Genomic DNA, 14019 nt, shown 5'->3' with positions numbered 1-14019 from the left:
ACAGTGTAGAATGTGAATCCTATAGACCCGGTCAGAGTGAGCCCTCTACCTAAGAAAGTCAGACAGGGAAGGGGGATAATAGCTTTGCCAGCTACCCGCGCCGCTCCGACCTCAACTCCCTGTTGTAACATAGGCTGAAAAGGTTGGGGGGAGGGGGAAGGGGTTGGTGCCAAAAGTACGAAGCTATTCCCGATTGCGATGGCCTCGGCCCCTCGTGGGGAGGGAGAGTCTCGGAGCTATCTTTCTCAATGAGGACTCTTCCCTGGCTCCAATTCTACACCCAAAGCGGATCAATGTGCCCTTTGTCGCTGGATCATTGAATACTTGGACCATTTATCGCAGACTCGACACAAAGAAACGTAAGATGCAGGACGTGGGATGGAGACAGGAATGTTGGCATTCTGGCCGAGGCTCTTGCATAAGGTAGAAGACATCTGTCTGGCTGGCTAGTTTGGCAATCCAGAATTTAGGAAATAGATCTTGTGCAGAAAATTGAATGCTTTCCTTGCCGGGCCGTGCGGATATATACTAGTTTTTTTTTTTTTTTTTTTTGGTGATTGTGAATACAGCTTGTTTGCTCTAACGCGGTCAAATGAACTCGAGTCTCTGGACCGGACCAGCAGTGGACGTGATGTGATGAGGCCCCCGCGCAGTGATCTCGGGTGCTGGCGTCTTAAACGCAAAGGTCTGCAAATAGCTTATTGATGACCGCAAACATCGTGCTAATTTGGGTGGATGGATTGTTTCCTTGTCTGAGATGCTGGGACGGTAGGCTGCTGGAGGAGAGAAGGTGAAAGCAATCAACACGTTCACGAAGTCAACGCAAGGCTTTCCGGGTTTGTTCACGCGAATGGTTTGGTATATGGAGTTTGATGCACAAGTTCTGCTGTACCGGGAATCAAAATTTGCTTTCCCAATCCCCTCGACTCCCGGGCCAAACAACTTCAATTGCGGGTATTTCTTTTGCTTCTTGCTATCCCAAAATTAAGGTAAGATACTATATTGGGCTCTGATCCGGTCCCATCGACGCCTGAGAAACCATCCAATTACGGGGATTGGGATGAATGGGGACCGGCGACCCCGGCATCCACGCTGTATAGTTCCTTTAGTTCCTCTCTGCTATAGCAAGCAGCAACATAACCGGCATTCCCGAGGCCCGCATAGTCTCCGTTGATATTATAATCGTGCCCGAGGGGCTGTGAAGATCTCCAGAGCATCGCTTGTGGACGTCCCATTCCTCTCTCCTCTTCTAACCGAGACCGCTGCATCCCAGACCGCCGGTCTCGATAAGCGAACCCCGTACGCTGGAAAGTTACGGGGGACGAAGGAAGTTGTTTCCCCGTCCGCTTCCCAGGCCCCACACGGAGAGTCGGTCCTCTTAGCCCCGTAGCAACACCCCCTCCCCAATCCCATCGCCCATCCAGGCTCCTCCAAATACCATATTGCGGATATCCTCCTGTGTCTAGATACCCTAGACTCTAGAATAACTCTCTCCAGTTGAGAGCCTGTCTGATATCCCCTTCCCCCAAAGTTCGTCCAGCGTTCGAGCACGCTCTGCACCTCGGAAAATAACAGTGACATCGGGGGCTCCGGTCCCCACTCATGCCAGCTCGTTCGGGCAAAGGGCCCGGCAGCCCACGCGATGCATCACATTCTGTGTGAGATCGTGGCGATCAGGGAGGGTCTTGGCGGCCGAACAAGTCCGCTGGTCCGGAACTTGCGTAAGTACGACGTTCTTTTGGTTCTTCTGCTTTGTTTGGCGCCCTCCAAGGTTTATTCGGGCTTTGCAGAGTGTGGATATGCGGGCGTCGGTATTCCGCGCAGTGGTTCTTATTGGGAGATTGGGGGCGCGCGGGGGCGCTGGGATCATGTTCGCTGGGGAGGGCTGGATTGGGGGATGGAACGTGTCGCTTGGAGGGTGGCTGGAGTGAGCGCAGTGCGTATGGTGCATACGAAGGGAGGAAGGGGGGGGGGGTGTTGTTGGTAACGGACGCGCGGTGGGTATTCGGAGGGAAAGATGATACGTGTATACTGGGCTTCGCTTGCGCCGTACGTTGAGCAGCTGAAGGGGGGTTGGAGAATAGAACGGGGATGCGGACTTGGCGACGTCATGGAATTGGAGCGTCGAATCCTAGCAGAGAGAGAAAGAGAAGGTGGTGGGTGTCTCCGTGGGATATGAGGTTGAAAAGATTGATATCTGATATCCGACGCACTGTTCCCAGCGGCTTGGATCCTTCTGGGGAATCCGGAAGCGCTAGAGGATAGCCGGAGGTGCTGGTGGGACAAGGCTGAACTGGGTTCGAGTTTCGAGTTTCGACCGCGGGAGACAGTCACGATGGTCCTTGGAAGAGAGCATGGGCGGACGGTTCATTCTATCTCAAGGCATCTCGATTGATGGATTCATGTCTATCGATGCTCTCACGCCATCGCCATGAAGGCCGGGAATAGGTATAGTGGTCTAGTGGTGTAGCCTGGAGAAAAAGATATGTAAATTCCCCAAGCCAATATACAAGTTGCTTCGTCGCGAATTGAGATTCGTTCTCTATCCGGGGACAGGAATCCTGTGCCTTGGATAGCAAGGCAACCCTCGCCAATGGAACGAGTGCACTGTAAATTAAGAGCGAACGCATGTCTGCGGATAACTTCAGCAAAATAAGCCCAGCAAGGATGCTTCCAGGCCCTACGGGGACAAGAGATACAAGCCACATCAACGCGATGTCTATGTCGGAGTCCAAGACAGTCAGCAAATGTCGGGTTTATATCATAGAAGTGAGAGGAGCCCGCGTCTCATTGTACTCGCAAGAAGATCATGAATACAGGTGGAACAATCTTTGGAAAATCATGGCTTGATATCTGAAAATGCAAGGGGAAAGAGAAGACAGAAAAAAGGGAAGAAGGCCTGCTCAAAGGGTCTTGGTGTGTCTATGTACAGTCTTGTCTCGAAAGGCCTCGAGCTCAACCAACACCGGCACTCGTGCTCAACTCGACCCGGAGGAGCAAGAGGGGAAGGAAAGAGATGCCAACATCGGGATCGGCAAAGTGCAGGCAGAGACTGGAAGGTATGATATCGTCAGCTGGTCTGTGACGTTTCAGCTCGTCCACTGTATGTACATGATGCACCGCATCGGGAAAGGAGGGAGATGGGGAAAGGTGTGCAGCGGTCCGTTGAGCGAAGGAGATAGGAGTTTGAGATGGGACAGATTCACGATAGTCCCATGCTGCTCGCTCAGGTTTTGCGCAGCTGGTAATGGAATAGGGACCAGACACCCTTCAGCGCCTCGACGCGATCGTTTCCATCCAAAAGATCATACCAACGGGTGCGTTGCAGCTTGAGAACATGCCACGGCTGGTCGACATCGGCGACCGGTGGGTATGTACTCTCACCCGTGGTCAGAATGTCGAGGTAGCGCCGGTGGACGCGCAGGTGGAGGATGGCGACGTGATGATTAATTGACGAAACCATGTAAATCTGAGGGAGCAACAAGTTAGTGAAAGTGCAGTGAAATTGAAGGGCAATGGGAAAGGGTAATTGTGGGAGAGGGAAGAACGGAGACTACCTACATCATCGTACGGGCTCTCCTTCACCTTGCCAATCTGCATGTACTTCATTCGCTTGTCCCAGAGACTAGGCCCCGGTTGCAAGATCTTCCACTTTTCGCCGCTAGACATCTTCCGCATGGCACTGGGTTTGCGCGCCAACGAGGTCACAAACGGGTGCTCAAATTTGTGACGTTTACGCGCACTCTCGAGCTCTTCCGCGGGTGAGGAGGGCTTTTCTTCCAGCATGGAGTCGGGAATAGGCATCCCGTGGGCGCTCTTGATAATGTCGTCCAAAAGGCTATCGTGAGGCGCACCACCAAACCGCGGGGCATTAGTCCACCATTTGCCTTCTCCAGGTCGGAGTTCCGCGGCCCCCTCGCGAGCGCGTTCCTGTGCGGCCAAAAGCATGCCACCTACTTCGCGGAATATATCGCACACTTCCCCAACTCCATTGCCTGGGGCATCGGCGGTGGTGCGGAAGAGGGTATCCGGTCGGCATTGGGCAATCAGGACGGGGCCCTCCAGAATGCCACTTCGGGCAATGGTGCGGTCTCGCGGAGATCGGGATGCCTGAAAGGATTGGCGAACAGGGAAGAGCAGGCTCTTGACAGAGAGTCGAGGGGGTAGCGTGGGCACAGTGACCTGGCACCCGAAGGGCCATGCGGCCATCTCGACGAAGGCCCGAATCGTTTCGTCTCGCATGTCATCCGGCATTTCGGTCCCCGAGCCAATGCGACGACCGGTGTACCTGCGGATTGTTGGACCGGGCGCGGGCTCTCCCTCACTCGTGCTTGTTTTGGGCTCTGTGGATGTCTTCGGAGATTCGGGGGAGTCGACGTCCATGGTCTCTGTCGGACCAGGTTGGCCGAGATCCGATGCATCATCGGTCTGCATGCCATCTTCAGGGCATTCGCCCTCCGCGGGCGGGGTGGGCTGCGGTGTCGCCGGACGCTCAAAGTAGTTATCCAAGCTGGTATCCCAGTATTGGGCCATGTGCTCCAGACCAGTCCAGAACTTGCGGGATTGGGTCACGCGGACACGGCTGCGGCCCTCTCGGGGTGGCATCCGGGACACTTCGCGAAAGGCATCCTCCTTGTCGAGCAGCAATTCATTCTTTAGTGTCTCAAATCGGTCCTTTGGCGGGAATGGCAGTCCATTGCTCATCAGGGGGCGCGGCGGCTCCTCGCCCGCCTCGACTGATGTGACTGAGGGCTCGGCCTCCCAGGGCAGCGGGGGAAGTGACTGTGCCTGGTCAGCCGGGAACATTTGGCGTATCCTGACATCCGTCTCGACGTGAAGATTCAAAGGCTTGAATCGGTCCAGACAAATATCCTGAGGACGCTTGATGCCGGCCAGTTGGCCGAATAGTTGGGGGAGGGTCGAGTCGGAGGCATGCGGGACCACTTCGGGAAGTTGGTACACAGGGAAGTCAAGCGGGGTTGGGGAGGTCGGAGGTTTGCGTTCCTTGTCGGGCTCTGAGCTCGCCGAGGGTATGGCTGTTTTGATGAGCCGGGAGGCCCGAGGAGTCAGTTTTGAAATGAAAGAGGTTCGCTGGGGATTGTTTTGAGGGGTCTCGGTGAGGGGGAGGGGGTAGCGTCAGTCGAAGCCCAAGAGTCATGATCAACCGCGGGCATTCCGCAGCCACAGAGGGGGGTCCCGAACGGACCAACCCCAAAGTTGTGGCGCGCAGGGACAAGTCAGGGGCGAAATGGAGAGGGAGATTGAGAGAACATACCCAGCCCAGGACCCCAGCCGAACATGTTGATAGAGAAGATGGGGCAGCTATTTCATCCCATGCTCTGGGTGGGGAGGGGAAGGAGAGGAAGAGGGAGTGTTTGGTCAGGTGAGGTCGACGAGGCAGCGCGGTACTTTTGGGAGCGTCTGGGGCTTTTGGGCCGTTTGGGCGTTTGGGGTGGGGACTGGGGACTTCCCTCCTTCACTGCCTTGACGGTGAACGAGCCACGTCTTTCCCGGTCATGGCGCCTGACTCGAAACTCTTCTCAATAAGTCTGAATATTTGAATCTGTGGCTTTCAATTGCTCGCTTATTCAATTGACCCGACCGGCGGCCCGTCTGAGGGGTTGCGCGTTGATGGATGCATCGCGGGTACCTGGATTGCCCTGAACTCTGTGCTTTCAGACCGGCGCCAATCACGAAGACGCTTGGTTCCGGGGCCTCTGATGAACCTCTCGAGACGATCTAGCAGTCGCAGTACCCCATTCAGATGTGGTATGATGCCCATCCACATGTCTGGATCATCGATAGTTCCAAAATGACTACTAGCGACGGTCCCGACAATCTCGGATTGGCGGAAGTCACGACCCCTGCCCTCCAAGCGGACTAGGGAGAGGGCATCATGAAACACGGCGGTTTAGACCCTTTTTGGGCTCATGCTGCATCCCCCATCCCGTGGCGCGTTTCGAAGGATCGGGATGTAGGATTGACTCGTCCTACGCCAATCCTCCACCGAGCACGACGATTCTTCATCAAGCGGAGAACGGATAGCCATGGATCGACTCATCGACCAGGATCCCAATTGAGTAATTATAGATCACAATTACGAAGTCCCGAGGAAGTCTGGAAGATGATGCTCTCATCCATACGAGGGACGCTAAATCGGGCACCGTATACCCTGGAGTGGGCACTTCGTACAACACTAAGCTAGGGCAGTCCGCTGAGACTCGTACCAGGCGTTTAGAGGGAGAGGGAGAGGGAGAACAGCACAGATGTGTCAACGTATAGTTCTGTGCCCGTCAACTACTCCAGTTCGAGACGATCCCTGTGTGTGATGAGAGTTCTGCAGTGCCCTGACGCCCACTGGCGCCCGTGCCAGAGCGACTCTCCCCGCCGATCGGCAGCCCAGTCCCGATACTTCATTGGCCCGCGGAGGCCAATCCGACGCTGCTAAGCGCCGAAAGCCCTCGTTTGGCTGACCTGGAACGTTGACTCCCTGGACGGGACAATCCGGCCGACTTGTTCGAAGCCCCCTCCTCCCCCAAGCTTAATCGTGAAACATACAACCCATGGCCCCCTGATATCGGATCCCGGGGCTATAAAGTCACTCCGGCGCCGGCTCTGACGTGAGGCCCTGCGGTTTTCTCCTCTTTTCGGCCCCTTCAACGGCGCCCCGAATCACAGAGGCCCCCGAGGGATGGTTCATAGTTCTTAGTTGGGTCAACATCCTATTTGGGTCAATCAGGTCTATTGATCCTCTCAATCTTATTTATTTGACCAATCCCCCCAAGGAATGACCTGGACAGACAACACGAAAATTAAAATAATAAAAGAACAAACCCACTACTCCAACGACCCAAGAGTATGTCGGGGATGCCCGTGAGGCTGGGAACAAAGAGCTGCGCGATGCGATGGTGGCTTTGTTGACGCACTTTTCTGACTTCGACTTCATCTGTCTTTTTGTTTCTCTGGCTTTCCTCACTCGCATTGGTGCATCCAGACTTCGCCAATCGACCGTCCCACCGCGCGGCCTCGATTTCAATTCGGTGGATCCCCGCGAAACGATATGCTGAATGCTAGTGATGCGCCGTCGGGCTCGAGCATCTCTCACACGACCCAGCCGCCTCCAGATGCCCCTGTCATTGTCCTGACATCGGTCCTCACTGAGACTATCCATCCTACCTGGGTTGTGACCGAAGTGACCACGATCGAACCGACGTCGGCATCCCGAGTCCAATCAGACACAGACATAGACACTGCGCAGCCGCACACGACGGCCCAGTACGAAACCGTGCAGACTGTTCAAGTAGGAATGTCTTCCAGCTCGGTGTCTTCAGACTCAGCAGAAACGGTCACATCTACGGCAGCTCAACCGCAAACAACCCAGCCTGAGACGCTCCAATCCTCGTCAACCGGACCAGCGCAGTCCTCAGTCCCCAGCACCAGCCCAACCACCAGCTCGACACAGCCCATGGAAAGCCCACTCCTCACGCATGACTCGGGCAGTTCAGAGTCATGGGCTGCCATCATGGTACACTCTAGTTCGACAAGCTCATTGGATCCAACGCCACTCGCCTCAACCTCATCAAGCTCCCAGTTTTCAATGTCAACAACATGGACGTGGACGACCTCGACATCGCCAACCACCCGTTCGAGCACAACAGATGCAGCCACGCAATCAACTCCAAGCTTATCGCAAATTATCACAGCCTTGGATTCACAAACCTCATCATCTCCTTCCTCGGCTTCGTCGACAAGATCCGCTACTTCGTCCTTCACCTCGGTAAGCGTGATATCAGGCGCAGCGGCCTCGAACGCTTCCTCGGCATATGCCATATCTAATTCCACTCATGTCGGCGCCATTGTCGGTGGCACTCTCGGTGGCACAGCCGTTGTTGCCCTCGGTTTGCTGGCCTGCGCTGTATTCTTCCGGCGGCGCCGGCGCCGACCAAGTGTGCAGCGTCAAAACAGTCACCAACGACTCCTCTGCGCCAACAATTCATTAAGTTCTCACCGCGGCCCTCACGGCCGACATCGCAGCCAGCCCTCCTTTCCCATTACTCGCTCCGCCATTCCCTCGGCCCCTGTGTTTCCCCCTCGTCGGTATTCCGACGCCCCATTACCTCCCAACCAACAACATGCCGGCGACCCCGAAAACAGCCCTGTGTCCCCAATAATCCAGGTCCAGCCACCCTCGCGCACGGCCTCGTCAAGCTATTCTCGATGCTCATGGGAGGGCGGTATGGATCTCCTGGACTGTTACGAATACGATTCCTCGGGAGACAGCTCCCGCTACGGGCAGGAGCATGCGTACTACCCTGGCGGCAGCGCAACCTCCATACCCCATACGGCCGGTAGCAACCCTCATCTCGCTGGCGATCGGCTTGCCCCCAGATCAGCTTCTCTGGACACCCCCAAGACGCGCCTCAGCACCCGCAGTGATCCCTTTGATCTAGAGCCTCCGCCGACGGCTCTGCGTAAGTGGCCGCCACTGCCACCACGGGCGACTCCGTGGGGGCGCAATTTTTGAGATTTAGATCCCACGGATCTGCTTTTTGCTCTCTTTTGCTTATTGTTATATTATGTGGTTCGGAAATACCCCCCTGCTCTCGTTCCTTTCTTCTTTATGTCTTTTCTTCTTTATGTGCATTTTTTTCTCTTTCTTTTGATTCGTTTCGTCCATACCCATTTGAGAGATACATTTACGATTTGCATATGATTCGGCTGGAGACATATGACGAAATGCTTGCAATTTTTCTTATTTTATTTCGTTTCTGTCATTATCTTTCTTCTTTGACTTCTTGGGGAGTTTGTGCTGGTGGCTTTCTTGGGGAGTTTTCGTGCCGTGAAAGACATTCGTTCCCATGATCGTTGAAAGCATACAAGTTACCTGTTGCATTTCTAGAATTAGCTAGCTAAAACATCGATTGATTTTATCATCGTGAAGGCTAAAAGAGAAAGATACAGACTTTGAAACTCGCTTTTATGCGGTTTATTCAATGATATCACTATGTACATCAGAATTATTATGACCATATGCCTGCTGGGTGTCACTCGTCAATTCTCTCCGGCTCTTCGACCCAGCTGCTCAATGCTATCTGAGACTGGACTCCCAGTTTCTCCAGATGTTTTATATTCTCTGGTAGGCTGTACAGCCAGGAAATATCTTGTGGTTTCAGACCGGCTTTCCTGGCGTTCTTGACCTCATTCTGCTGATCCGTCTCTATCTCATCATCTTTCTTCGCTTTGCCATCCTCACCATTCTCTTCCTTGTCACCCACTTTCTTCTCGCCATAATATCCCATTGCCTCCAAATTCCCGTTTATATACGAGAACGCCTCTGATAACAAACCATGTACTCCCTCTACATGGCCAGCCCGAATAAACAAATTCAGCCATAACTTCTGCCTCTCCACCTCTGAACTCATATCTCTCTGCTCTCCGCAGTGGAGCTTCAGCGTTTTAAGCCGATAAGCCCTCTCTACCACGGACTTGATTGGCTGCACCCGAGAAGCGAAATAGGCAAGGAAATCCGCAATATCTTCTTCTTCGGCCATCCGAGAAGCCATGTTCACCGCGGAGGACGCCGCTCTCACTAACGTGTCCTGTGCCTCTCGAACGCCTGTCCAGATGTTGCGCAATGCACTCTCCGTATATTTATAGTCAGGATCCTCTTGCCATTTCTTCCTTTGCGCTTCACTCCGCTTCGACTCTATTATCTCCGGCCACAACATCTCATTCAGGCTCCTCCGCGCCTCGACGAACTCGATGTCCAGGTTCCGCCGGCCAACGCTGCGCGCGCCGTGCCCACCCTCCGGTGAGTTCCCCGGCCGGCCGGCGTGGATGTATCGCACCATTTCGCGGTCCATATCCGCGGCGAAGTAGCGCAACAGGTCGATACTGTCCACGCTTGGCGCTGTGTAGTGCGTCTGCTTGAATGCCGTTCTGAGAGCCGTCTTGCTCACAAAGTGCCCGCCGATGCAGGTCATCACGAAGTCCCATTCTTCCACCGACGCGGCATACGCTACTAGTTGCGGGTCGATGAGCTCGTCGCCGATGGCCCGTCTCGCTTCTTCGCAGTTCTTCTCGTCATCGGCCGGGTTACGCAGAGTGGCCACGATGCGAGCGCGTTTCTTGGCCGTGTCGATGGCATTCGTGGTTAGGACGTGTTGCAGGAAGAGCGTCATTAGTGGACAGTCGCCGTGCGCCCGGGCGATCTGGAATGGCGTCTGGTTCTTGTAATTCTTGGCGAGCAGGTCGGCTCCGCTCTGGAGGAGCTTCTCGCACATATAGGTGCGGTAATATGCGTAGAATTCTGTCTTCGAACGCCCTGCCTGGGCGGCGACGAGAAGCGCTGTGTTGCCATAGTGATCTGCGATTCGGGGGTCAAAACGATAGGCCACCAGCACTTCGAGAAGATCGACTCGGCAAGTCGCGGCGGCGGCGTGGATGGTCGTGGCATAGCGACGTTGCACGTTGAGGATTGCTTGAGACAGTGTGCTTAGATACTGGGCCAGCACGATGGGCTCACCTTGTCCCGCTGCGAAATGTAGAGCTGCGATATGGCTCGACATGGACATCGTGCGGGACGAAGGGTGTTGTTGGAATTTCTGGAAAACGCTGGCATTTTCCCACGCTAGAGACATCCGGAAAGCGGACGCGCCATGCTTGTCCTCGATGAAGGGGTCTGCTCCGTGTTCTAACAGGAACGAGGCGAGATCGGATCGTCCAGCATCCATAGCGAGATGGAGGGGAGTCCTGCCACGTCCGTTTCGAGCATTGACATCGACTCCGGCGGCGACAAGCATCTCGGCCATCGGACGCGACTTGCGCTGCATTGCACAGTGAAGCGGTGTTCCGATTGCATTGTCGCCGAAGCTTAGATCCGCCTTTGCCTCAATCAAACACTTCAGAACATCCGTGGCACCTCGCGTTACGGCGACGTGGACTGCGGTGAATCCCTGAAGGTTTCGCTGGTCGAGGTCCGCGCCATTGAGCAGGAGCGTCTTGACATTTGCTGACACGCGACAGAAATGCAAAGGATTCTGCCCTCTGTCAGCGAGATCGTTGCATGAAGCCCCACGGTTCAGGAGGAACTTAGTGATTCGGTCCGAAGAGCCCATCGCGGCGATATGCAATGGTTTGGTGGAGATGCTGTCTGGTCGGTCGAACGCAGAAGGGTCAAGCTTCAGGATTGTTTCTAGGATTTGCTCAGACTCCGCTGTATCACGGTTGGAACCGACCAAGACCGCGAAATGGAAGGGGTAGGTAAACATTGCTTTGTTGTTGGTTTGGCCGATTTGTCTGCCCGCGAGCTGCGGGCACCGTGCGAGCAGCAATTCGACGCAATCGACATCTTCGAGGTCAATTGCCTGGGTGATTGCATTTCTGCCTTCCGGCGAGGTTTGGAGCAGTGTGGCCAAGGACAAGAGCTGGATCGTGCTGCGAAGTCTATCTTTGTGTTCATTTCCATGGATAGCCAGCCTCTCGGCATTCGTCAACAGACTCAAAGTGCATGCGATGGGGAACGAGCCCAAGGCCGCAACGGGGCGTCCCCAGATTCCAGTAGTTTTATCTTCGCCAAATGCCGCTTTCCAAAGAATCACTAGTATTTCTGGCGAATGATAGCGTACCGCAAGGTGGATCGGAGTCAGGATTGGCGCCGAGTCACCCTCAGGAGCCACAAAAGTAGGGGCCAGAGGATCGGCCTTGAGTTCCAGCAGCAGTTTGACGGCGGCAATGCTTCCTGCGGCGATGGCCACCGCAAGAGGCGTGCCATCGACCTGGAAAGGCCATTGAGGATGAAGTACAATTTTCTCCGTCATTGCATGGTCCACACTCAGCTCGAGATCGGATCTGCGGGACGGATGCTGTAGCAAATCCTGTATCTCTGCAAGAGTGGACTCGTCCAGACAAAAGAGCCAGTGGAGAAGCGATGCCGAAGTCTTGGGCGCCACCTTCGCATTTGCTTTCAATAGGCTAATGACGATTTCTCCATGGCCTCGCGAAGCTGCCTGCACAAGAAGACTCTCTCCTACCGCGTTCAGTTCATCTAACCTGTCTGCGAAAAATGGAATCAACTTCTCCATAAGTTCTAGATTATCATATTGAACGGCAATTTCCAACAGACTCTGCGGTTTTGGAGATGCTTTCGGGTTGGCCAAAGTGACAAGGGCTTCTTGTATCGTCTCCTTTTGCCAATTCATGATAACTTCTCCATTCACGTACATCTCTCGGAAATGGGCGTAATTGGTAAAATTAGTGGTGGACTCGCCATGAGTCACGACCATAGGGGACACTAGGTCGGGAGATCGAAGAATACTGAATCCAAGGGCAAGACATTCGTGATATTCCCTTTGAACGTTGATAGAATTTTGTTCAAACCCATCAAGCATGCGGGGTCCCATTATACGAGCGATCAAATGGCCCGCTTCTTCAGCCATATGGAGGAAATGGGCTGCCTTTGCTAAGTCCTTGGATGTTCCAAAGATATTCACATAGCAAAGCATTGTCTGAAAAACAATTGAGGAGTCTCTCTTTTGGCCTTGGGACTTTTGAGCCACTGCCTCGAAATCCAGCAAGAGCTGTTGCTGTTGGTCCCAAATAATGTATGGCCCCGCATCCCGACTAAAAATGGAGTATCGGATGTCTCCAGAAATTGCATACGTTGCTAATTTTGACTGAAGCGAATGCCCTCCAGGAGTCTTATGCCAGGACACAATGATCGGGAGTCGGCTCAGATCCGATATTCTTTTGGCAGGGTCCATCTGCAGAGTCCGATCCAATAAGGGCCGCAAAAACCCCTTTTCAAAGCCAATACTGCCGGGAATTTTCATGTTATTGATAAATTCGACTGCCAGATTTTTCAAATTGGAAATATCAAATCGGCCAAACACATTTTGGTCGTCTTCCTCGATTGAGAGTTCTTCGGGGGCATCCGAACCCCCGGGAGAGGTCAATGGCGTCGATTGGGATGAAGAGCGTTCAAAAAGAGGGTTATAGCGCCAGCTCCGCTGGAAATAGATCTGGCCGTTAGACAGGATCTCCCATGCGCATAGACCAAAAGCCCAGATATCACATTTGTGGAGCTGTTCCACGGGAATCGGTTGGTTTTTCTGTTCCGATACCTCGGGGGCATTATATCTATGAAGATTAACATTTAGTCACCTGTATTGAGCACCAGGAGATGCAACTCACAGGGAAGTACCAAAGTATTGGATCCGTTTCTCTGAGGCCGAGCTGACAATGATAGAATGTCCAAAATCCGACACTTTTGCAATCGACCCGCTAGGCCGATCCAAGGACGCGAATACCACAACGTTATCCATCTTCAGATCGCCATGTATAATCCCGCACTTATGTAGTGCCATTAATCCGGCGCCCACATCGCCCATGAGAATCAATTTGTTCCGCAGTGGCTGAGTCCCATCTTTCATGTACGCTCTGAGGGTTCCTTTGGAGCCAAACTCAACCGAAATGAAGGGCGAAGTCCGCTGTCCTTCTAGATTCCAGCCGTATCCTAGGAGGTCAATGATATTGGGATGGTAGCTCAAGGGTGGATGGCACATAATCAGAACTTCGCGCAGGACCGATTGTAGACGCCGCTGGAAGTATTGGCGATCCGAGCCTCCCCGGCCATCTTCATTAAGTCGGATCCGTTTGATGGCGACGACAGTCCCTTCATACTTGCATTCGGAGACAGCAAAGGTCTCTCCAGCCGCAACGAATCGGATCTCTTCGAGGTCTTCAGCCCGGAGTCTCTGTAGCTTCAATTGTTGTACTGTACGCAGGAGACTCTCTAAACTATTCATCGCCTCCACATCAACATTTTCGCTGAACCCCAAGCCATCAACAGTTGATACACGAGATCGGGAGATTGAAGTGGTCCATGTCAGCACGTCGTTTGCCAAAGCATTTGCGGACCGAACTAAGACGCATAATAGGTCAGGTGCTTGCCAAATATCAGGGACTTTTGCTCCTTCATACATTGAATCCAGTCATCGTTTAATGAGGATAACGACATCT

At 53.7% G+C, this 14019-nt stretch overlaps 3 protein-coding genes across 3 annotated transcripts; 1 reads left to right on the top strand and 2 right to left on the bottom strand.

Moving 5' to 3' along the window:
* Window positions 1-2955: 2955 nt before the first annotated feature.
* Window positions 2956-5300, bottom strand: N7462_009958 (uncharacterized protein; the record flags this gene model as incomplete). The annotated part of the gene is made up of 4 exons (XM_057081672.1): window positions 2956-3241; window positions 3312-3469; window positions 3562-5036; window positions 5276-5300. The coding sequence occupies 4 exons, from the start codon at window positions 5298-5300 to the stop codon at window positions 2956-2958; spliced, it is 1944 nt and encodes a 647-aa protein (XP_056928712.1).
* A 1760-nt stretch (window positions 5301-7060) lies between these two features.
* Window positions 7061-8524, top strand: N7462_009957 (uncharacterized protein; the record flags this gene model as incomplete). The annotated part of the gene is made up of 1 exon (XM_057081671.1): window positions 7061-8524. The coding sequence occupies one exon, from the start codon at window positions 7061-7063 to the stop codon at window positions 8522-8524; it is 1464 nt and encodes a 487-aa protein (XP_056928711.1).
* A 520-nt stretch (window positions 8525-9044) lies between these two features.
* Window positions 9045-13982, bottom strand: N7462_009956 (ankyrin repeat and protein kinase domain-containing protein; the record flags this gene model as incomplete). The annotated part of the gene is made up of 2 exons (XM_057081670.1): window positions 9045-13137; window positions 13192-13982. The coding sequence occupies 2 exons, from the start codon at window positions 13980-13982 to the stop codon at window positions 9045-9047; spliced, it is 4884 nt and encodes a 1627-aa protein (XP_056928710.1).
* Between the last annotated feature and the right edge of the window lie 37 nt (window positions 13983-14019).

This window comes from Penicillium macrosclerotiorum, assembly GCF_028827735.1.
Source record: "Penicillium macrosclerotiorum strain IBT 26536 chromosome Unknown utg000010l_segment0_segment0, whole genome shotgun sequence".
Classification (NCBI taxonomy): Eukaryota; Fungi; Ascomycota; class Eurotiomycetes; order Eurotiales; family Aspergillaceae; genus Penicillium; species Penicillium macrosclerotiorum.
This window is presented reverse-complemented; position numbering and strand designations above follow the sequence as displayed.